General features: G+C 43.9%; 2 protein-coding genes across 4 annotated transcripts in view; one reads left to right on the forward strand and one right to left on the reverse strand.

The window, feature by feature from the left end:
- The window catches only part of LOC148678422 (uncharacterized), a 32,140-nt gene extending 7,046 nt beyond the window's left edge, over positions 1-25,094 (forward strand). For 2 of the 3 annotated variants that reach the window (XM_088633510.1, XM_088633508.1), the window contains one exon: positions 24,742-25,094. The gene's annotated coding sequence lies outside the window, so the exon portion shown is untranslated. Of the gene's footprint in view, positions 1-16,094; positions 16,201-24,741 lie in introns of all 3 variants that reach the window. The other variant, XR_015939154.1, reaches the window with a different exon arrangement.
- LOC148678423 (pro-glucagon-like) lies at positions 355-8,835 on the reverse strand. The gene is made up of 5 exons (XM_088633507.1): positions 4,874-8,835; positions 4,123-4,229; positions 3,738-3,846; positions 1,335-1,490; positions 355-539 (listed from the first exon to the last, which is right to left on the reverse strand). The coding sequence occupies exons 3-5, from the start codon at positions 3,836-3,838 to the stop codon at positions 506-508; spliced, it is 291 nt and encodes a 96-aa protein (XP_088489633.1). The 5' UTR covers positions 3,839-3,846; positions 4,123-4,229; positions 4,874-8,835; the 3' UTR covers positions 355-505.
- Positions 25,095-25,429: the final 335 nt, after the last annotated feature.

Genomic DNA, 25,429 nt, shown 5'->3' on the forward strand with positions numbered 1-25,429 from the left:
CCAGTGTTGACTCTGGGACCTCACCAGGCCTGTGGGCACTGTCGTGTCCCCAGTGTTGACTCTGGGACCTCACCAGGCCTGTGGGCACTGTCGTGTCCCCAGTGTTGACTCTGGGACCTCACCAGGCCTGTGGGCACTGTCGTGTCCCCAGTATTAACTCTGGGACCACACTGGGCTTGTGGGCACTGTCGTGTCCCCAGTGTTGACTCTAGGACCACACTGGCCTGTGGGCACTGTCGTGTCCCCAGTGTTGACTCTGGGACCACACTGGGTTTGTGAGTGAAATGACAGTAGTGCTGCTCCAAGCACTTCTCTTTCAATTCAAAGTAGACACAGTCTTGGTGTGTGTATATGTGTATTTAATTGCTTGATTTTAATTTTTAAGCAGTTATTAGTGTAAATCCAGTACAAGGGCAGCTTTGTTATAATACAGGCTTCAGTCTATCTTTGGCACGGGGACGGCTGGCAGTGTTACCACGTGCTCTCTGCTGTGCAGGTTCCTGTGTTACTGCCATGTGTCCAGGGCCTGGACTGTGTACCTGCAGAACGAGTGAGGAAACAGCCAGTCAGCGTACAAAACTGCTAAAGCAGTATAACCGTTTTTCCTGAAAGAAAATCAAGAAACAATTTACTGGACATCTCACAGTTGTAGTTAAGCTCTCTCTCCATCATCACTTTTGGTGTTTGGCTTAGTCTCCATTATTGTGCGTTGTATTGTTCTTATGACTTCACTCTGCTTTCACCATTCAGTGCCACAATGAACTATTCTGAAGTGTGAAGGTCACAAATTCTGACCTTGTTGTGATCGAAATAGTATTGTCAACTGGGCTGACATTGTCTAGACCAGCAATTTATTTATTAAGGCTTATCAATGTTTCTTCCTGTGATGTGCTGAGGCCCCTCCCTTTCTGCTGGGGCGACTGGGGAGGGCACAGGACAAGACGGGTGAAACGCTGCACCTCTGACAGGACCAGGGGTAAGGGCAGCTGGGAGTGGCTTGTCCTTTGCTGGGGCAGCCCAGGAGGGAAGTGGTCAGAACAGAGCAGAACTGGTCTCATTTATCTTGCCCACCCGCGCAGTGCTTGCTTTGACCAATCACTGCTCAAACCTTAAGGCACCCTTAAGAAACAGATGTATGTTAGCAATTGATGTGTCAGTAAACCTTATCTAAGGCGTGGAGAACCAATATTTGTGTGTGCTAGCCTACTGTATAGCGCTGAAGATTCTTTAATGTCATTGTTATTCTGAGTACTTCTGTGCTAGTTGCAATTTGCTCTGGTGCCGGATTTTGCAAATGCGTGCCTGTTTGTGCATATCAAAAGCTCGACCTTCACCTTTGTCGTTTTGTGCCAGTTTGGAGCCAGTGCACAAAGTCCTTGGCTTTGATCCTGTCCAGGTACCTGGTGAAGTCGCTGGAGAAGGTTCCCTCTGAGTGCCTTTTGAAGTTGGAGACCACTTCCTGGTCCCTTTTGGTCTTGTAGGTATGCCATCTGAAGACAGACATGCCTGTCAGAACTGGGGTTATGGGGTTAGATGTTCAGTGTTCTCATTGCATTCAGACACTGTATGAGTACTAGTCTTGACAATCGTATCATAAAACATAAGATTACATCGGTCTTTCTTCTGACCGAAATGTGTGAAAGACCAATAGTTTAGCAGTTCAGTAGAGGCAAACCTACAAAACAGTCAATGACTTATGATCTACGGGTTCAGAGAGTAATGGAGTGTAATTACCAGTAACCAACAATAGATGGTGAACTTGGCTTTGGCATGAACAGTGTGCTTGTGTTTGAAGAAATTTCAGCACCTTTTTTGTAGTATACAGTATATTGAAATGGCTGAAGGTCAATCACTGAGTTCTGCACATCTTGTGAACGATCGAACGTTCAAAAGCACTATGACCCTTACTGTACTAGCCTCCTTGGGTGTTCTCAGAGTGCTATTTGTTATATGTTAAATATGCTAATTGAAACAGTTAATCAAATTAGCAATGTTATGAGGAGGGAATGCTATAGTAATATGTTTTATAAACTAGTCTGCAAGAAGTGAAGGCAGATTTCATCTGACCCAGCTCATTTCTTAAATGATCAAGAGTTTGTTTCCCTCAAGTCACCAATTTCAGTCTTTCCCTCAGTAAAAGAAAATATATTTTTCTAGTTTTGTTCCTACAGTACTACAGTAAGGCTGTTGAATTCTTAATGTTCATGGATTTTTCAGGTGTGTAGTGGGTAAGCAAAAAATGACACAACACAAACTGAAGAGAGTGCACAAACACAAAACGGCAACACAAACAAAAGAGAGTGCACAAATAAAATTGTGTTCAAAATGGAAATAGGTTCTCACAACAGTCATGACATCTGTTTTTGAGAAGACAGCGCTGAGTGCTTCATCAAGTCTGATAAAATATTTTTTCTACTAGGTTTGACTTGCCTGCATATTTGATTTAACACGTTTCCTGTTGGATGCAGACCAATGACATCTTTCCTGTTGCTTTTGGTCTCTGAAATGTATGAACTGGGAAAGTGTGGAAGTATTCCCTTGATCTAGCAGAAAAAAGAAAGGTTATAAAATACTTCTTTCATGCTATTTAGTGTCAGTAGTTAACGCTGCGGATTATACCACACCTGCACAACAAACTGAGATCGCTTTATTGATCCCTGTAGCCCCTTCAAGGTTTTAACGAAGAAGAAATCCTATGTATTTCCAGTAATGTGGGCAAAAAGAATGGTTTTCACCAAGCTGCCCTCCACAAAATGGACAGAACATCCTACTGTCATGGTATTTTTTAAAGATTTTAGAAACTTCCCACAAACATCTCGTCAAGAACTCAACCCGTGCGCTCCACTCAGCGCTGCCCTCTCACCTGACAACAGATGCCGTGTCCATTGTGGGAAACTATTTCCATCTGTTGGTGCACTCTTTTTTTTGTGTGTCGCTGTTTTTTGTTGGCACACTCTTTTTTGTTTTTTTTGTGAACTCATTTTTGTTTATGTTTTGCCATTCTGGGACACCGTACTGTACGTATGTCCTGCATGTGTGTATACTAATGGCACAACCGTGAATGTTTCTTAAGTGAACGAAATGAATAAAGTTCAGATTAATGACTCTAGAGACCTGTGATGGTCTGAAATCCCATCCAGGGTGTTTTCTGCCGTATATTTCCCGAAGCACTTCGGAGCTCTGTGACTCTCCCTAGGAATAAACAGCTCCCTGATGATGGATGGATAGCGCCTCTGTGACGTGGAACTATTTCCAGTGACAGCTATATTGGTGGTGCAGTCCACCAACAAATATTGCTTAAGCAGATTACCTTTTTAAAGTCATTTATGTTCAGGGTATGTTTAATGTCATTTTAAGCATGAGCTGCTTTTAAACACGAGAGGAGTTTAAAACTCCACAGCAAGCAGCTCGATGCATTTCGGGTTTTTCAAGTTGCATGCTACGGCTTGTACTGATGAAGCAAAAAGTGATGAATATGGATTTAACACAGCATTTTTCTTTGTAAGCACAGACAAACTTTAACAAACTAGAAATATTATTCCTAAGGTCTGACTTCCACAACAGCCTGCAAAACCTGGAGGCTGACGTGCTTTCCTGAGCTGTGACAACAGTGTGGTAAACATGACAATGAGACAGATATTTGCTCCTGCATGGGTATTTTCAAGCTCTGAGTGTGACAATTAGCAGTGGTGCCAGTCTGATATCTGCCAGCAGCACGAGTGTGTGTCTGCAGGTACCTTGTCTCACTGGCTGAGTCCTCTACCAGGATCTCCCAGCTGGGCAAGGAGAGGAGCAGGACCAGCAGTCCCACTGCCACGCGGCTCTGCGCTCCTGTCATCTGTCCGTCTGAAAAACATGTGATTGCCAAGAAAACAGACCTGTTCATTAACTGGTCCACTCGCTATAATCAATAAGCACAATTTCCTATCAGTTTAGTGTAATTACTGATCCCAGTGCCTGTCCTCTTTAAACAAAGTTGAGTGTTTTTCTCTCACATGAGAAAACATGCAATTGATGGGAAGGTATGGTATATTCTATTATCATGATTAAGAATAGAAATTAACAGTTTTGCCCTATATACTGTATATATTTACACATATTTACACTTCAGCATAATGTTACCTGTAGTACAGTATGTAGATCTTAGTCAGCACCTGTTCCTCTGCTACTGCACCAGTCTTCTCGTCTTACAGACTCTTTGCTTGTTGGTTTTGTGCCTGATTTGATTCCTGTCAAAAGGAAGGTCCTATTAATTTTCATATGATCCAGGATTGTCCCAGGACTGTGGAACAGGATTTTTTTTCCCTTTGTATTCTAACTGAAAGGTTGTGAGGTCTGTACATTTGTTGAGTCTTAAAAAGTTAAAACCACAGATTCTTGAATGAGTGAAGCGGCTTGTCTGGCAGGTGTGTTTTTCTGCAGACTCAAAAAGTAGTAGAGAAGCAAAAACATTTTTGTGGTCACATTTTGCTGAAACTCAAAGGCAGAGAGAGATTACATCATACTTTAGCTGAGGTTCCAAATCGGTCACCAAATCAGAATAGCAGGCACTCCAGTCCTGGCAGCTCCTCATTGATATGCCTGATGAGCCCGAGCTTATAACCTGGTGTACTTTTCAGTGCTATAGATGCCTTTGTGTTTCCCTGTCAAATGAACTCAAGCTTTCAGAGAAACAAAATGCCTTGTTTCAAAATACTATCAACTTCACAAAAGGCACGTTTGTCTTTTATTCTCAAGTTTAATATTTATGCATGCTGAGCTGTTTGTAATAAACTGTTCACTGGATTTTTTTTATCAATGTGCTTTACAGTGATTCACAGTTTATTTGAAATTTCAGATAGTGATAAAATTAATTAAAAAGTAACGACCTTACCTTACGACTAGTCTCGGAGATCTTGCAGGATGCGCCCTTTTCTCCAGCGCAGTGCTGTTCCAAGAAGACTTCACTAATTCACGCAGGTACTGCGTTACCCATACGATACGTCCCTGTGGCTGTAACCATACAGTATGACAGCAGCGCGAAAGACAGGTCTGTGTCTTTATTTCACGGCTGCCTCTTAATTTCAGATTTAGAACTGTCAGTCTTACCTCCTCTCCAAGTGGGGCTGTGCGGGTGATTGCATGGAGTTTTAACAAGGCCTGTCAGCCTTTAAAGGTGACCAACACCTGCCGACTGACAGGTAGGTCACCCCCTTTCCTTTGCAGCTCCGATTGAGTGTGGTGATTCACGCGTCTCATTATAGCCAGAGCAGTGGTTGCAACAGACAGGCTTCACGGTGACTGCGGGGCCAGTTACAGTGTTAGTCACCGCTAGTCAGGGGTTTTGAGTTTTCATTCTGTTTCCTCCACAACAGGAAGCTTAAACTTCATCTGGTGACTTTTTTATTTAAAACCCCTGCTGTTCTTCTGGAGCGTCATGCCTGGAGTGAGTGAACTTGCACTAGGGGGTGGTAAAGAGACACTGTGGTCGAACTAGAGTTTTCGCCTTGCTGGCAAAATAGTGCAGTAACACCATGTTTAAACTTGTTGGAAAATGGTCTGTGGGAGTAATGTAGTCTAAAAGAAGCAGTATACAACTTAAGCGTTTGAAATGAAAATAAAACATCCTGACATCAGTCACATATTTTGCAATTTGGCATCCATGTGAACTTGTAACTAGTATAGTCTGTATCTCAACACAAATCCAATAAATCTCTGCTCATTTCGAAACCGGGTGAGCTGCTTTTCACTTGGCATGGCAGTCTCCAAGGACTTCCCTCAGCAGCCCCTCAGACTGTGCAGGTGAACCTGAACACTCCTACCACAGCCTCTTCAACTCACGTCAGTCCTGCGGTTTATTACAGTCATCGAGTTTTCCATTTTCCACAGCAGTTGAACAGTTAATCCTCTTCAGAGGAATCGGAGATGTACGTAATACTCACAAGTACTAGGTCTAAAATTGTTGCAGGTAATAAATCAGTCCTGAACCTGGACCACAATGAATTTTCACTCAATAGGCATCTAGTGATGATTCAATGATGGGTAACTACTGTTTCACCCTTAATACCTTGTCAGAGTTTGAGCCAGTCGAAACCGTCTGAACTCTGAATCAGGGCTTCAAAGAGCAGGAAGGGTGGAATTTCAGTGAGCACTCCCAGAGAAGAGACTCACAGAGAAAGACTGGAATAGTGTCTTGCAGTACATAAGCACCTCTTACATTTTCAACACAAAAACACAAACCCGAGCCATAAAGGGTTAAAAAAAGGCTAGGTGCTTAACTTAAACTTTAAACACATAAAGTATGTAGTTTGATCTGCTTTACTGTGGAGATAAGGTTTTCTTTTTGTCAGAACTTTAGATAGTTAACACATCACAGTGCACATGATGTTTAAAGTTGTCTTATCATTAACTGGAAATCACATTCTTGTGCAATCAGTTACTCTTTCTGCACTCATTTCTTGGGAACTCTCATTATAATTATTGACTGTTCTGTTCTTCATTGAATGTAAGCTTCCCTGGGGGTGGAAGCAAATTTGACATTTTTTGGGGGGTTTCCATTAATTTTATTTCCATTGTGGTCATCTCCCTTCAGAGTCTGTCAGTTACTTCATTGGGAGAGTTCCCTTGACTTTTGTTGGCATTTTTATAGTAATTCATGTTTGCACACAGAGCACAGACTCACAGTGTGCTCTTCTGTCTTTGAGATGTAATAGGCTGTGGGCCACTGTTCCGTGGTAATGCATACAGTAACTTTCTGAGCGTTTTATGCATTTTATTTCTGTAAATGAAGCTGTAAACTGATTGATGTAAGGATTAGATTTTGGACAGGTAAGATTTTGTAAAGTAAAAGTGAAACTGGGGGTGATCTAGTACTCCTAGAGCTGTTTCTTATCTAGCCGTGTGTGCATGGCCCTCCATTAAGGACATCTTGGCTGTCCTTAAAAGCAAAAGAAACAGAAGTTGGTAAAAATGAGGTGCAATTCAAGTTTGAAAAGCTTAATCTAATTGTTTAGTCCAAATACATTTATCCAGTACCTTCCATGTAAGACACCATCTCTGAGTGCTTTAAAGTAAATGGGAAACAGATAAAGCAAAAACCGTTATAGTGCAACAATAAACTAAGAAAATACAACATGCAATAAACAGTTCTTTTTTAGCATTAAAAGGATTCGGTCTAGGTGTTGATAAGTGACACATATGGAAGAGGGATTAAAATGTATATAAAAGTAGCTTTTAGGCTGTTAGCGGTCCGTAATCCTTATTTTCTTCAGTGCAGAGAGAGTGGAGAGCTGAGGGATGTTTCTGGTTAATGGAGTCTTATTCATCTAAAGCTCCCACCGTGCAGCCAGGCCGCTCATTAAAACTCCCACCTGCTCGCCCCGTGACGAGAGACGGGCAGTGGCTGCGACCAGGGGCCCATCGCCTGACACGGCCGGCTGTCCTGCTCCGGGCTCGTCAACTTAATTGCCCACAAAAACAAAACAAAAAAACAGGTAGACCCTGAGCCCATTGCTCCAAAGCACACGGCAGTGATGTCTATCCAACCCTGAGGTTCAGGGATGAAGAGGCTGACAGCACCAAGGCGGTCACTGCTTTCCTTCAAAAAGCCGGGCTGCAGCCGAGCTCCACGCTGTTTTTTCCCTTGTAGTTCATTTGCATTTAAGATTTGTTGAAGCTCGTTATCACCTTGGTTCAGACAGCTCCATCGACTGCGTTAGCCATAACGATACAGAATAGCCCAGGTTTAAGTTGTATGCTTTTACATTTGGGAATTTGTTTCACTGTGGTTACTTCATGAAACATATGTTACAGTGTGGCGTGCCACAGTGCGTTGTGGGACGGGTTGGTTTTGGTCTTCCTTAGTAAACAAGCCCTAGCCTTGTGTAATTTTATAAATTTGCCTTCTGTCACAAGCTCTCCAGGGCTTGCCCTGGACAGAAATACAGGATTAACAGCCTGGCTTTCACAAAAGCATGTTTGCAGCAGGACTGACATCTCAGGTCAGTCCTCACTCACTGCAGGATTGTAAAGCATTTTCTGTTACTTGATTGTACTTGCTTTTGCTCTAAATGGTATCTGATGTTTCCTGTTCTACCGGCACTCAAGTTCAAATTCAAAGAGCTTTATTGACATGAATGATGAATTGCAGTGTTGCCAGAGCATATACAATTAACTTGACATTTAGAGTACAAACATAAAACATTAGTGTGAAACAGACTTACTGTCTGTTCCTCAGGCTGTGACAGGAGATCACACACTGGGCTGCAGCTCTTTTAAATTTCCTCCCCTAGTAGGATTGGAAGCTGTTTTGATTGTGGCAAGAATGGGGATTAGATTCATTTTGGAGAAGAATGTCTAATCCCAGAGTATTTCACACACTACAGCAGAAAGTGCATCTCTGTCTTTGCTTCTGTCAGTGGGAGCACAGCTTGTCCTCTCTGCCTTTCTGACAGCCAGGTCTGTCTGTGTCCAGTTTCTATGTCCAGACTATGGTCACTAAGCCTGTCTTCTCTGGACAGCCATGTGTCTCTCTGTCCAGTTTCTGTGTCCAGGCTGTGGTCACTGAGCCTACACTTTGTCGTGGTCCTATTTACGTTTGCTGTCTCTTACTCTGGTCAGAAACTCAGCTAGCGTGTGTTGTGCTTTTAGGGTCTTGTAGCATTCAATGTGAAACTTTAATTAGCACTGGAAGTCTCCCTGGCTAAGGGTGTCTCCTAAGCAAATGAATATCAATCTTTAGCTCAGAGCCTGCCTGATTGACATGTCAGTTTTACAGATCCTGGTGCATGGATGTTTGTAGCTCTGGCTCCTGTTGGTTTTATTTGCAGAGATAAGGAAGGTGAGTTGGGTGGGGGAGGGAGGCCTGGAGAGACAGGGTCAAGGCTCTGCTGAAGAGATAAGAACACAATTTTGTGATAGTGGGCAGAACGGGGTGTCGGAGTAGGAGGGTATCTTCTGCAGTGCAGCAGTGATCCCAGGAACAGTCTGCTTTGAAGACATGTAGCAATCAGTGTGCTGGGTGTTAATGCATAGCTGAGGGCTTCAGTCTGCACTTTAGGGGGAAAAAAGAGGTGTGGATTTGAGCAGTACAGAGTTTATCAGCCTGTAGCAGCAGCCAAGCTGCTCAGTGAAAGATTTAAAAAAATGTTGTTTGAACTGTGTGGATTTACAGTGACTTGTAAGGAATTGGTGCAGGGATGTTTCACTATTTGGATTTAGGAAAGAATTGGTTTTGTGCAAATAAAATAGTGTTGCTTCATGGCTAAGAATTTGTCAGACCTTATTCTGTCTTAGTGTCACAGTTCTGCACAGAGTGACAAATCAAAATGTGCAATTTTTCATGTGCATTTAATTATCTCCTACTGCCCCGAAGGTGTAGAAAACATTTAAAAATGCAACTTTCAATAAAATGAAGCAAATTGGTAGTTTACTCACTTGTGAGTTAGGCTTTGGTTGTTGTAAAGGCATATTTAAACTGATTTTTTTAATAAGTTGCAGCACGAATTAAAATAATTTATTTCCAAAATGCAAAATAATCCCCATCTATGAATTGGCTTAATCAATTCTGTTCTCCCCACTGAGAGCTGGTGTGTGGTGAGCGTTCTGGCGCACTATGGCTGCCATCACATCATCCAGGTGGGGCTGCACATTGTGCGGTGGTGGAGGGGATCCCCATTACCTGTAAAGCGCTTTGAGTGGAGTGTCCAGAAAAGTGCTAAGTGTAAACAATTATTATTATTAAAATAGGAAACCCCCTTTCCCTTTGTGCATCATGTTCAGATAGTTCATGGTGCACGAGGAGTGATGTGCATCATGTTCATGTTCAGACAGTTCATGGTGCACAAGGAGTGCTGCAGATCAAGGTCCTCTTCGTTCAGTGCACACATGCGACCCCTACGTGACCTTGGCTTCCCTCACTGGCTTCCAATAAAAACAGCCAATTACACCGAGACCCCCAGACACCAGCAGTGAGGCTCAAGTGTCCTTTCCAGAGTGGCGGGCTCTAAATCACTGCCTGCCTGATGAAGGACAGTGGATATGAGATCCGACTTCGGAGCTGGATCAGAGCTTCTCTGAGCAGTGTGCTTCTCCACAGCAAGACTGGCAGCAAGGGTTTCTTAGCTATTGCCAGAAAGATATCCTGATCAAATTTGAACACGTAGAATTATCAACAGTATTGTCCTGTTCTTTTTACCATGGTTTTTACTTGTCCATGGTTTTTACTTTACTTGTCCTTTGCAGTGGTTTACTGTGGTGTGGACGTGCCTTAGAAACATCTGTTGCGATGTGTGAACGTGTTCCACAACTGCCACTTTCCAAAACCAGCTTTTAAAAAGAAAATGTATAGATCTAGTTAAGTTTAGCATAATATAGGCAATACAACTAGCCAATGGAGAGAGATAATCAGCAGATGATTTTTTCCAAATATGCTAATTTATATAAGATACGTGCTACCTGAATCTGAGGGTAAAGTATGTCTCTTCTGTTTACTCATCTAGAACCTCGTCAGCATGTAAAAACTAGCTTGCTGCTCTTAAGAGTTCTGTCATAACAAAGATACATCATACTTTGGTTTGTCTTTCAGGTTGCTAAGCTCCATTACATATTCATTGATTTTTAAGAAGATGTTTTAGAAACAAGATTATTAAGGATTTTAAACTAAATTTCCTGTAGTTAAAGTTGCTTAATTGATACTAAAAAATCTCATACCTTTACAACTGGAGTTATTTTATTATTTAATAACAAGTTCACATTACTTATAAGGAGCTGTCTTTGTACGGTGTGTCTTAGCATGTGTAGCCACGGTCCTTCAACTTTCATGTGGTCTTCATAGCTGGAGGCCAAATTTAACTTGGGTTCAAGTCAAACAAGATCTCTGTAGTTCTTCAGGCGGGAGACCCCTGGCCCCTAGTGTACACTAATGCAAAACTGGTCGTCACTGTTCCTGGACAACCTCAGCTCAGTAATTACAAAGCAGGTTTCAATAATAGACAAATATTTTCATTTATTTTGCGCTTTTCATCTCAAAGGATCCAAAATCTTCCCACTTTTGCGGAACACACTTCACCCACAACTGAAGTGCAGCCCCTCCTGGATGACTTGCAGCAGAGGAAGGGAGGGGATCGGAAATACTGCACCAGGTGGATTAAGGGCGAACTGTAGGGAAGACAGACTGTACAGGACCAGAGTAGAATTTAGCCAGTATACTGGGATGAATGTCCAGAATTTCAGTGCCTTGAGATTATTGATGATAAAGTTATCAGGACCTTGGTTTAACGTCTCATTGAAAGATGCTTTTGACCAGTTAAGCCTCAAATCAAGGTTTTGACTCAAGAATGGTTTTTGGAATTCTACAGATATTACAGGGTTCTTAATTGGCATTGAATAAAGACATAACGTGACAGGTGACTTGTGTTATAACTAATTACAACTAATTAGTACATTGACGCAATTAGGACCACTAATTAGGTGAATGAACACCAGGAGATCCTGTGGCCCTGAGGAGAGAAGTCACTTCCCAGACGATGACTAAAAGAAAATTTGTGGCTTTCATGGACCCAGATGAACAACCCCAGTGCCTGGGAGATTTTTAATAAAAATACCTTGTGATAATTTTAGTAAGACTGACAAACATTCGAACATAAAGAAGCAAAAATTGGGTTTCCCCATCCTGGTCCTGGTGCCCTTAGTATCCATATGTTTTCAGTTGTGTAGAGTTGTTTATTAATTAAAATCTTAATTAGACTTACAGTATTTGCTTAACTGATGCTTGTTACCATTATCACCTGCCAAAAAGCTGCAGGTTTTAAGTTATTTAAAGAGTTACCTTGAACATTCTCTTAGCAATTAAATAGCTGAGAACAAGGGGAATTGGAATTCCCCTCAGCAAAACCAGAGGTTCCACAGATTCCCGAGGAGATTCGGCAGTCAGAGAGGTGGGTATGTGGAACAGTGATGTTGAAACACCAGGGAGATGATACAGTTGGACCCTTGAGCCTCCTATCCTACCCTGCTCCAGCACGCCCAGCTGGAGAAATGGCTCCCAAAGCTGCATACTGTACGTCCATTTTCTAACTGCATCTTCCATTTCCAGCAAGCAAAGGGCACAAGACATGGTACAGCCTGGATGGGCTGCCAGTCCATCGTAGGGCATGTAGACACACATACACTCACACCACAGACCACAGACACCTGTTGGCATACCAGTCTGTTTTTGGACTGTGGAAGAAAACCGGAGCACCCAGAAGAAACCCACCGAAATATGGGGGAAACTTACAAACTCCACACACATAGCACCTCAGGTCCAGAATTGAACCCGGGCCTCAATGCTATGAGGAGCAACACTGACAACTGCTCCACCGTTCTTCCCTGTAAAGTTCCTTCCTTTTGTAAAGTCAAATTAGGCAAGTTTAGGCAGTTGCAATCAGTGGAGGTAATCTTGACTGAAAGTGTGTGCCAAAATTGAAGGATCTTTAGGAGTGAAAATACACTAAAATAACGCACATGTTTGTTATTTTTGTCTTTGTAGGGACTTAATAATAATAATTGCTTACACTTATATAGCACTTTTCTGGACACTCCACTCAAAGCGCTTTACAGGTAATGGGGACTCCCTTCCACCACCACCAATGTGCAGCATCCACCTGGATGATGCGACGGCAGCCATAGTGCGCCAGAACGCTCACCACACATCAGCGATCAGTGGGGAGGAGAGCAGAGTAATGAAGCCAATTTATAGAGGGGGATTGTTAGGAGGCCATGATTGATAAAGGCCGATGGGGAAATTTGGCCAGGATGCACCCTACTCTTTTCGAGAAACACCCTGGGATTTTTAATGACCACAGAGAGTCATGACCTCGGTTTTACGTCTCATCCGAAGGACGGTGCCTGTTTACAGTATAGTGTCCCCGTCACTACACTGGGGCATTAGGACCCACATGAGCCACTGGGTGAGCGTCCCCTGCTGGCCCCACTAACACCTCTTCCAGCAGCAACCTTAGTTTTTCCCAGATGGTCTCCCATCCAGGTACTGACCAGGCTCACACCTGCTTAGCTTCAGTGGGTTACCAGTTGTGAGTTGCAGGGTGATATGGCTGCTATGACTATGGCTGCTATGACTTGGTTATTGACTCCCATTCAGTGTTCATTCTCCATTCTCTCCCCTGCTTAAGACTCCATTAGGGGTGGAAAACAAAAAGACCTAATCTGGACACTTTTGGATTCCAGCTGGTTTCACAAGATTCCTATTCATAGTGGGAACTCACCCCCACGTCATTTGCTGTCAGAAGCTGCTATATTTTGGGAACTATCTTCTCAAACTTTTATCTCCTCATGATAGGTAAACTTGCCCACACACACAAGGCCCCGAGTGGCCAGTAGGTGGCACTGTGACGTTATCTTTTCTCACCAGCGCTCTGGTCTCCCAGCATTTACAGAATTAATCAGTGGGCTTTATAAACACTTGTCACCGCTGAGCAGCACGTTCGCTCCATGATTTCATCGCTTTGTCAGAGCTGGAAGGCAAAGCAAATGTTTGAGGTGTAAACTTGCCTCAGAGTCTTGGCCACACACAGCGTCGAGAAAATCAATGTGTAAATAAAAAAAAAATACTTTTCTTGGCAGTTCGCATCTTAGTTTTGCCCCTGGTTTGACCATTATAAAGGGTGGCATAGCCCATTAAATTCCAGCTCAACCCTGCTGGTCGTACAAAATCAGGAGGGCTGGTAATTGATAGACGTCCTCTGATGCCCTGCCATCCCTCCTCGGCACATCAGTAAAAACTAAACTGAGTTAAATAGTCAGCTAACTCAGATTGAATTTAAAAAAATACGATTGCACAGTAGTATTTCTTGTTTTCCTAACCTGCTGTTTACGCTTCTTCCCCTGCAAGTAGTGGAGTGTACTGTATGTGCTTTGTGACTGCGGTCACACTTTGAGGCAGGAGAAATAAACTCGAGCTTCTCTTTTGGGTGTTGACGTCAACGTGGAAGAGGCTAGGTGAAGTGTTAGCTTGTGAGGAGTGGCTGTGTTTTTCTGTATGCAACTGTGATAATAGAGTGAAATAGCACTGGCCATGGAGGAGGAATTTTAATAACAAGCCTGCATGTATTATTCAAGCTATTTTCTTGGGTTGTTGCAGTCCTGTGCAGACCTTTCCTGGTGTTTATTCCTAGGAAGTGCGCAATGAATTTTTATTTGATATATTTTCAATTATTTACCGGTACAAAAAACTGCAGAGGCTAGGGTCTCTGTGCAAGGGTCAGCTACAGAAAGAGAGACATAAAATTAATCCTGGGAATAGGGAGTTTGATGCATTAATACAGCTCCACACCAATTCATATTTTATGTAACAGACATGTAATGTGATTGGTGGCAGGGCAGTTAGCACTGCTGAGCCCAACAGCTCTGGGGTTGGGGTTTGAGTCCTTCTGTGTGGAGTTTACCCGTTCTCCATGTGTCTGTGTGGGTTTTCTCTTGGCACTGCATAGTCCGAAGATGTGCTTAGGTCATTAGTCTCCATTATGCCTGTGTGGGTCAGTACATTTGTGCGTGCTCTGCAGTGGGCTGGAGTCATGTTCAGGGTGTAGTGCCACCTGCACCCTGTAAATGCCAGGCTGTGCTCAAACAAAAGCCACCCCCCCTTCAGGCATCGGGGTTGGTAATGTGTGATTGTTGGGGCTCAGTCGACAGATTGATTTGATTCTACAGTATGTCTTGCCCTCAACTAAAAACACAGTTTAATGAACACAAGATTTACACATTTCTGTTTTGTACTTGACTAGCCAGGCAGCACACGAGGTATTAATTGAACATGGTGGGTAGCTGCGTCAGCATGCGTAGGCTGCAAAGGAACAAGTAATAGGTTTATTCCATGCTGAAAAAAAGAAGAAAGAGAACACAACGTTTTGGCCGTGAAGCCTGAAGAAGGCTCCATGGCCGAAGCGTTGTGTTCTCTTTCTTCTTTTTTTCAGCATGGAATAAACCTATTACTTGTTCATTAATTGAACATGACTTCCAACCAGAGCACTTTAGCACGAGTGTATCTGTGTCTGCTAAGCCCTGATTGCACAGCCTGGGCACGTGTTTAACCTGCACTGAGCGCAAAGCGGGGTATCCTAGCGGTTTTTTGCAAACCTGATCTAGAACGACAAGCATTGCTTTCTCGAACGGTTGGGAGGAGGTCACCGTAGGTGATCTGGTCCTATCCTGGTCAGCGTCCCGGGAAACAAAAATGTCTAGATTTCCAGACGTGGCTTTAGGAAACGATAAAACTCGCTGACAAATGGGGTTGTCAGAACGTTTACAAAAATGGGGGAAAAATGCTTTTCGGAGAAAGTGCAGTGGAACGCAGATTGCATGTACAAAGCATGAGTTCATACAGTGTGCTTCACAGGAAGGAAAGGGGGAGAAAAGCTCAAGTGATAGGATTGTTTATTTTTGCAGTATTAGGTGAATGTGCGTGTGAGAAATGTTGCCCTGTGTGCTTTTTTGTCCATTACATCCCATTCCTGAGCAGGGTGATGCAGAGTCACCCCTCCCCCTTCCTGCACCGTGAAAAGGGGACATTTTTCCAAACCTTTCTGAGCGAGAAGCCTTTCCCAGTCCTGTGAACCACACCGTCATCCGATACGCTGAAACAACGGCACTCTTAAATCTGTTTTTTATTAATTTTATTGTCCTGCCACAGCGATTTCCACACGTCTGGGGGGATAAGGAGAGCTGGAGCTCCCATCGGGAATGATGCAGAAGTGAGGGGCAAAGTTTGTGAAAGGCAGTCTATTAAAACCGCTATTTAAAAGATGGAGAGCTTCTATGTTAGTCTGCAAATATTGCTGAAATACAATTATTTCACAATGAAAAACATTGATTTCAATATTTTTGTTAAAATAGTTATTAAAATGTCATCAATATGTCAGGCCCGTCAGAGGCAGTATTGCCTTGCCCTTTCTGACCTTCATGATCAGATACCTAGGATGTGGGGGGATTTTCAGACAGCTGTGCCTGTTAAGCAGTAAGCATTAATCCCTTTCTGTAACATCAGAAAAGACTTTACTGTTGTCGCTCCTTACTGGGCTCTGGTTCTAATCCTCTTGTGCTGTCTCTTCCCATTCCAGTCCGAAAGGCAATATTCCTGTGCTGGCTCTGCGCACAGGCAGTACACACACATGTATAATCCGCTCAGTCCCCAGTTCTCACTGCAAGGCTCATGGAGGAGGACAGGTGAGGCCTGGGGGCTTGGTGGCAGTCAGCAGGGACGGGGAATTGCTCCCTGATCACCTTGCTGAGCACGAGGCATGTCTGGATGCGTCGGCTGCACGCGCACACACTGCCCTGACCGGTGGAGAGGACAGCCCGTACTCGCGATCGGGTGCACCTTGAAACAGGCAGATCTGCGGCGCTGGGAGCGTGAGCCTGTCTTCCATCTGTCTGTGGGGTTGAGTGTATTGAGCAGCGGACAATTTCATTGATTCTCTGCCGCCACGTGAGCAGTCAACACCTTCGTGGCAATACATTATTAAGTTGCTTTTTCATTCTGACTGCAGTGACCTACCCCCTTCATCCTGAGCTTTTTGCAGTTCGACTTTGCAAATGCATTTGTCTAATGTAGCTGGAGTCTTACTTTAATGGTCGGCATTGGTCATAGAGCTCACTAAGACAGGGTTTCCCCCACAGCCAGGCTGAGATTTCCTGGATCGAGTCCTGTCCTGTGTAGCCGAGTGGTCCAGCCTTGGTGTGGCTGAGATTGGTAAAAGGATTAACAAGCTTGTAGGAATGTGTTTGAGGCTACAGCAGGGAGGTAGAGTTTCACAGGATGCATTATATAAACCAGGCTCTTTGGAGTTTTTTAAATTAATTTCTGGTAGACCTGTTCTTGCAGATATTGCCAATTCTCAGCCCTTGCCTAGGGATCAAACTGTTTTTCCTGTCATTAGAATAACTTAATGTTCAAAATTAGCCTTGAAGGAGAGCAAAATGAATATTAACAAGTTGTATTTCTAGTAATATTACATGCAGTAGTTTAGTGGAAACCTGATTTTCTTTGTTTTTTGTTGCAGCATTTTAAATTGCTTTATATCTGAACTTTTGCACTGTGCTGCCTTTCAGTTCTGGTTCTCAGTTTGCTGTTCTGTTGTTCGGTCCCCTTTCTTTCCCAGAGGGAGGCAGGCATCTGGAATGGGGCTAATGAATGCAGCCCATTCTTGATGCCCTGAAACAATAGGGAGAAGGGAGAGAGCTCCAGTGATTCTCTGTCCCGGCCCAGTGAGCGCACACCAGGAAGGGGAAAGGGAGCTGGATAATAGGAGAAAAAGGGCTCCAGCCATTTAAGGGGGAAGAAAAAATGGATTTTTCTTTTTCTCCTTTTATATTCCTTATGATTATCCTAGTCATCCATACGCATCCAAACGCATCAGGGAATTTGATAGCCCCAAAAAACGTTTAACATTTGTGGGTGTGTAGGACCAGCAGGGGGGAGGGAGTGTTTTTTTTCCAGCTCTGATAGGAAGGACAGATTTATGGGAGATGGGGAAGGTTGGTGGTCCGGTCTGGAGGAGAAATAAATAAATAAAATTGCCAGGGCTGTCTCGTAACGAGATCATGAAGCACGAACAAAGCTCTCCAGGAAACAAAACGCCGTCGCCTCTCGGGGCACCCCTCAGAGTGTCGCCATTGTCTAGGGGACAGGAGGGGATGGTGTTCAGGACAATTTCTGGATGCACTAATAGAGCAGCTGAACAATCCCATTAAAAACAAAGGTTCGAAAGATCAAGGGGGGTCCTCGCTCCCCCCATCATCCTGTGAGGAAACTGCTGTCTTCTCTTTGCACAGTTAAGTTCAGACCATGGCTTTGAGAGCCGTACTGTTCTCTCACAGATGACTAGAGTCGGGTCTAAAATCTGTTGCAGTTAAGTGTATTCTGCTTCCAAATAGAAGAATGTCTTGCCTTTGCTCCTATAGCCTGTATCTGTACTTTATTAATTGATTCAGTTCAAGTAATTGAAACGGTGCTGGTGCTCCTAACATTTGGACTTTCTTGTGAAATGGGAAAACCTGTCTCTTTTGTACAGCTCATCCCACAGCTGAGAGCGGCTGTGAGAGAACGGGAATTTTCTCCACTTCGGGACACATTAACTAGGAAACTAGGGACCTAAGAAATCTGTAAAATTTGTGGGATATAGGCAAGCATTTGAATATCAGGCTTCTGAGATATAGTGTCAGAACATCATAATGTAAGAAAGCTACAGACTGAAGGAGGCTGTTCGGCCCATCTAACTACTTTGGTTGATGAGGAGATAAATGAAGTGAGGATCTTCATGAAAAAGCAGAATACATTTTTCAACCACATGGTTGGGTAGTCTCTTCCAAACTTCCACAACTTGTATTTGTACTTCCTGATCTTAGTTTTACGTACATTTCCAAATACAGTAGGTTTCATTTATGTCATGTGGTTTCAACTGGGATGTCAGAGCCTGTGAGGGTTTTGAATGTTTGAATACGTTATAGTGCCATCTTTTAGCCTTTATTATGTTGGACATTCCTAGTTTGCTAATATATCTTACTTGTGCCTGGCTATCAGGGACACAGATATGGAAAGACGGACAGGGTGTCTATGGTACCCCAGTGTTTGTTAGCTTATTGGAGAAGGCTGGACAGGACCAGCCTCTCATTTTGGGGGAAAGACTCCTACAGCCACAGACAAGATAGGACAGACCCCACACCCTCCATAGTGCCTCCCAAGTGGAAATCCTGTTAGCCTCTGACCTTGCACTTCACCCTGAAAGCCTTCAGAGAAGTGCAGGGGTGCTCCCTGACTCCCCCTTTTTAGGAAAAAATAAACTCTTTCCAAAAGCACAGTGCTACTCACTGGATCACTTTGTTCAAGCATGAATGGCTCATTAAACTAAGAAGAGGCTCCCTGATAAGTCTAACAAGCAATAGCTATTGCACATCCAGACACAGTGAGTGATTAGTTTCCTTTAAAAGGTGGCTGAGCTGAAACGTCCACTGTCTTGGAAGGTGCCACATGTGCCCTGTTTCCTAATCTCTGTCCCACACGATGCATATACAGGGAGAGGGGTGCCCCTTCTCCTCAAGCCACAGCTACGCGCTGACCCTGACATCACGGCTCCTCCTGTGCAGTGAGAAGCATCCTCTGTGTGGCTCTGAGGATCGATTTGATTACAAGAGTGCCGCTGTGCCTCCCAGCTGGGATGGAAGCGAAGTTAATGGGATTGCAAATGTCTGGGAAAGAGCAGTAATAAAATTAGTGCACAAGCTGTCACCACAAGGAGGAACCGACTGACAGGTGGCACAGATGAGTGGCCATGCTACAGCAAAGGCATCACAGGCCAGTGTACCATTCACCATTCCAGGAGGATTTCTGATTCTGCGGGATGATGATTTATTCTGTGGCAGTAATGTTGCATCTGAAAAATGGTTTTTGGGGGAGAGAATTACATAAGTACATAAGTATTTGAGGAATAAAAAAGTAGTTCAGTACAGTGCTACACAAGCCTTCAAGGGCACTGCGCACTTCGCGAGCTGTACGTACAGGAAATGTTACTCCGTAAAGCCATGAGCCCCAGAGATGCCATTCAGATCCTCCTGCTTCTACATCTACTTTCTATCTAATTTATCCAGTATAAGATCATAGGGGAACAGGAGCTTATCCTGGCAAGCAACAGGTGCAAGGCAGGGTACACCTTGGATGGGACACGAGTCCATCATAGGGCACACAGACACAAACGCATATTCTAAATGAATTAGGCCATACTAGTGCATTGTAACATTTGAACTATATATAATTGTATATCCTAACATTTTGTTAGCCTTTCTAATTGCTAATCCACATTGTCTATAAGATGTAAATGATGTGCTATAATTAGATTATTAACACTTAACACTTTTTCATAAGTAGCCTCTTCAGGATCAGTATTTCTCATTATTATGTAGAGTTTAAGTTTTTGCTCCCTGCTTGCAACACCCTGCACTAGTCTGAAGTAAGAAAGGTTTGCTGGTATCTCCTAAGATGGATTAGTCTCTGTAGGCCCTCTCCTTGCTCTGCCAGCAGCTCCGATCCTCTGGAAGGCCATGGCTGGGCGTGAGGAAGGGTGGAAGCAGGCGCTTGGGGCAATGGCCTTGTGATGTTTTCTCCCAGCTTCCTTGCAGCTCCTGCCGACGTGCAGTGCTCATCCTCTGTTTCCTGCTGGGAGTTGCATCGCCCTGTTTGTAGGGGAGTACGGGTTATAGGATTGCTTTTGAAGGTGTTTCTGAGCACCTTTCAGAAACGCAAGGAGCAAGAAAACTTTGGTCGCAGTTGAGCACGGAGGTATCAGCTCCCACAGAGCAAAAGCAGGAAACCCTCCCCCCCCCTCCACTGGGCTGCTGTTTTTCTAAGCTAAAAGCATTTAGTTTCTGCATTCAATCCTCTTTGCTTCTTTTTCTTCTAAAGCAAACCAGTCATTAACCTATGCTTCTTTGACCAGGTGCTTGTGCTGCACCAGACTGACCCAGAAGGCTTTTGCAAATCTTCAGCCACAAAAAACAGATTTTAATAACACCACAAACGATGACTACTAATTCTGCCCCTACAAAAACATCCCATTGAGATTTAAACAAAAAATCCACAAAACAAAATGGCAGATTAGGCTTTAAACCCCAAGTAGATAATCCACTCATCGCAAAACTTAATGCGCTCCAGTATCCCCCCGTGATTACAGCCCCGTGATGCAGGATCTCGAGCTCCAGGCTTAAACAGGAGAAGAAAGGCAGGGAAGATGGAACAATGGCTTTAGGAAATCCCTTTCCTCAAATTCAAGGCCACGCATTAACGGACAAGCTGACCCTGCTCTCCCTCTGCGTTGGTCCCTCTTTGTAGGAGCCTGATTGATGATGACTGGGGTCACTGAAGCCCATGTGGAGGATTGGGGTGTCTTGCGTATGTGCTAAACGCTGGCATGTGTGCGTTTTACTGTCATGAGATGGCTGGGAAAGGGGTCCTGCAGTGGACCTTTTCATGTATTTTTCTGTCTCTCCTGGTGTATCGGGTGAGCCCCATGTTCTGGGACTGGCACTGGGGGATTTTTGGTGGGCAATGAAATACAGGCATCTGGCCATCCCAGGGAGAGGCTTGGCCTTGACAGAGGTGGCGTCACACTGCTAATGACCTACTGCAGAGCCGATTCCCTGTGACCACAGGTGGAGGCGGTTTTGGTCCTGATGCCCTCAGTGATGTGAAGCTAAAATTTGTCAGTCCTGAACCCTGCCCTATCCCTCATTCTGGTCCTGATCGCTCCCTATCCCCCTAAACCTCATCCTGCAGCTAACTCTGTCTCATACACTAGCCCTCACATTAACCCGAAAGCTAGCTGGGATACTCTTCCTGAACATACTGTAAGTCTGACCCTAGTCAGGGCTTGAACTGTAAGAAAATTTTGTTAAAAACTAAGCGTCTCACCTTTGCAGAGACAGGTGCTGAATGCTTTTGCCCAGGAAAAGCGTTCAGCTGTTCACTGCTCTTGCTGTGAAATACTCATTTTGTATGGAAGTGTTATTAAGTGTTGGGTTTCACGCACATTCTTTTATTAACAAAAGCTAAATTGTCTTTTGTAATTTGTTATGACCAAATTGTGAAAAACAAACAGCAACAAAAAAATAACACAAATGTTTACAATATAACATTTCATGATCACTGCTGGGTGATTCATCAACAGTACTCGGGAGTTTTGGTGCAAGGTTTAATTTAACATTTAGTGTCATTTCACTAAGGCCAATTTTAAAATTAGATCCCATGTGTCAGAGTGTTGTGACACATGGTCTTACTACCCTGTGCTCTTTGGCCGGCCCTGAGCCTAGTTTTGTCTCCAGTCACATACTTGAGAGCTCACTAGATCTGCGGTTTTTCACCTTTACTGCAGACTGCACCCCTTTAATTCTCATAATATGTTCTCAGGCCCCTGATCACAAATCGTTGAAGCAGGTTTGTTCCTAAAATCTTAGATATATCATAACTAAAGAATGAAAGATAATTATTATTTTAATTTTGTGCTGAAATTGAGAATCCATGAAAAATGACGCACTCTTTTTAAGTTTTCCTTAGAATACCTAGGTTTGACGAAACAAAGTAGTTATACTTACAGTACGTGCCTGAGCTTCATTTGTGTTTTCGATGATTTACCTTCCAAGAAAATCAGGCCTGTCTCGCTCCCCCAAAAGGGCGCCTTGCGGCCCTGGGGGGGTGTGCGCCCCAGGTTCAGAACCACTGCATGAGCTGTAGCGCGTTGCAGAAAAGCTTTGCCATACTGGAATAAGAGGCTAGAGCAGCCCGGTGCTGTCCTTCTGAACGGTGGTGCTGAGAAAGCCAGGTGGAGGTCAGTGCTATTCCGATCGCTCCCCATGTCCTTCGGAAAGACACCAGATACCGGCCAGCCACTCGCCCTCCAGGACCCCTGCCTTGCTTTACAAATTAAAAGTACAAATGAGGTTCCTGCACTGGGCAGCCACCCCGAACAGCCCCAGCCCGTGCACCTCGGGTATTTATTTAAGGAATTGACTTTATTGATCTGGAGTCGATGGAGAAAAAATCATTGCAGGAGCCGTCCGATCTTTCTCCTTGAGGAGTTGCATTTTTCAGAAGAAAAGGTCTCAAAGTGAATGTCACCAAATTACAAGCTGTGCCTGTTTGATGAAAGACCTGAAGTGTTAAAATACAATACACCCATTCCAGAGACCATTCACATTAAGATTTTTTGTCTGACAAGGCAGTCAGTTGTTTTGTGCTTAGGTCCTTGAACTCCAGGATTGCTTTAGGGATAGTTGATTGAAAGAACTTATTGCATCTGCCCGCAGGTGTGTTCCTGGAACTGGATTCAAACACAGTTCCCGAAAAGAATTACAAGAAAGACGAGAGGCTCCTCTGACTCTTCTGCGTGTAATATAGTTCAGAACAATCCAATAAAATCCAATCCAATAAATTAAATCCCATGCTTTAATTGAATTTAAGTTGCACTAAATACAGCATTCCTCAACAGGAGAACAGTAATGGTTTTGGTAATGGGCTGTGATGTAAAGAGGCAATCTTGCAGTCTAAGCAAATACATCGCAGCCACTGAGTGCCACAGTTAACAGCTGTAATTCCTCTGGAGCCACTGTGTATATGCACAAGAGTTTCAGAGTCTTCTGATGTTGTGTACAGGGAGAGATTGATGGAGATAAAGTGCACTGAGCAGCAGACAGCACAGAGCTCTGCCTGTGCGTACTGTATGTGGGCTTTGGCCAAGTTCTTAACAGAAAACCATCTGATTCACTCCTGTGGGATGTTAAATACCTGGGAGGAAGAACAAATATCGGTCGCCCGTAATAGTGCACACTTGGAAGTAAATGCTTTATTTTAACATCTTGTGCAATTGTAGTCCATTCATGTCGTCTCATGTGCAGCTTCTGGCACTAAGTAAATGAGCCAAGGTTCCAGAGCAGCTTGATTATAGCCACTGGAAATTATTGTTTTCATTAAGAAGAGGTTCTGTTGACTACAGCTCAGCAAAATTAGATTCAAGACACTTAATAAACAAACAAATAACCAAACTAAGTCGTCTTGTTTGGCAGTGGGGCTCTGATGTTCAGGTCTGCAGCGGAGCGTCGTTCCAGTGTCCTGAAGGCAAGTGGGGGGGAGAGAGAGGGAAGCGGGCAGCGGGCGTGGATCTGTCTTCGGGTTATTTTCTGGCCCGGTTTGCTTTCTGTGGCTCAAGGGGAGTTTTCATGAGGACAGTGGGGCTGATACAGCCAAACCAGGTTGGGGAACTCCTCACACAGGATGAGGAGGCCCAACTCACGTTTCTTCTTCCAGGAGAAAGGAAAAAACGCCTTTTAGTTTAATAGAGAAAAAGAGGCAACAGCAAAGGATTCCGTAAACTGTTAAAGCAGAAGCACTCTGTTTTTAGTTAACTGATAACTCGGTTGTTGGACCACATCCTAGTGAATGCAGTAGAGGACCATATATTTTAGAGCTTGTTTGTCGTAAAGGTGAGAGGAGGGCAGCCTGGCTGTAAGGAGAAGGCTGACTGAATCCCTCTTATTCTGTGAGGAATGAGCCAGGGAGCTGCTGCAAGGGAGCAGGAGGGATGTAGAAGAAATACGAAAAGGGATACCCAGGACATGAGATGTACATGTACGGTACATAAAAGAGCAGAATTAGGTGAGATTATGACCTAACCTTCCACCTGAACTTCTGCATATGAAGTCAGGTGCATGATGGAGGCATATCTTTCTCTGGAAGTGTAAACTTATCAACATTTACTGTCCATCCTTATCTTACAGCTTGTAAATATAATCCACCCAGTTTTTTCTTGGGAGGAGGGTAGCAGCATGCCACTTGTCAAAGAGCCCAAGGCAGGACCCTGAGAGCAGGACGCCAATTTAAATTGATCAATCAAGTCTACCCAGCATATGCCTTTTGCCGTGCCCAAGAAACCGTTTTGAGCATGGGGGCAATACTTAGTCTCCAAACTTGGAAATGCGTTTAAAACTAAGAACAAGAGGAAAGTCTTTATCCAAAGGATGGTGGGAGTGTGAACCAAGCAACCCAGCCATGTTATTGAAGCCAATATCCTGGGTTCTTTAAAGAAACAGCTGGATGAGAATCTCACATTAATTAACTACAACTTTAACAAATGGGCAAGATGGTTAGAATGGGCTCCTCATTTGTGACCTATCTTTCGCTCTTATGTGATGGAATATGAGCATGTTTTGTGTTCTCTTTCCCAGTGTCAGGGACTCCTCTCCTCTCGAACACCCTGTCCTGTCCATCTGGAGTGTGGTCTCTCTTACAGAAGATTCAGCAGCGAGTGTTTTTTCTGCTTGTGCACACAAGGACGGGTGAAGAGGGCAGCTTTTAAATTGGTCTTTACCCTGCAGCCTTTCCAAACATGAACCCCAGGATCCCAGGCATGCAGCTGGCCCATGATTAACAACTAGTGGACTGCTTTCTTACTGTCTTGGGGACTTCATCCGGTAGTGAAGAATGGAGAATTCCGGCTTTGTAGTAATGATTAGAGAATGCTCTGCTTGATGTGTTACAGGAATAAAATTTGCTTAAAATAAAAAAGCTGATGACTTAAGACTGCGGATAACAGTGGTTGTCTTATCATTACGACTATGAAACAATTTGCTGTTACTCTGACATTGACCTGTTTGTTACTTAAATGGGTTACATAAATGTTTAAAATGTCACTTTCTGCTTGGCCAAGGCATGGGAGCAGGAGTCAGTGTCGCCACTCCCGCACGGTTTTCAAGGCACAAAAAAAAGCCACTCTTCCCAGCTTCAACACAAAGAATATTTCCTTTCTCTCCAAGCGCTGCTGATCCCAGATGTCAAAGCATCCTTGCCGTGATTGTACTGGCACGTCTTCCAACAAATGAGCAAAAGAAAGTGAGCTTAAGCCCTTTGTTTCAG

Source organism: Lepisosteus platostomus, chromosome 1 (genome assembly GCF_059453375.1).
Source record: "Lepisosteus platostomus isolate fLepPlt1 chromosome 1, fLepPlt1.hap1, whole genome shotgun sequence".
Classification (NCBI taxonomy): Eukaryota; Metazoa; Chordata; class Actinopteri; order Semionotiformes; family Lepisosteidae; genus Lepisosteus; species Lepisosteus platostomus.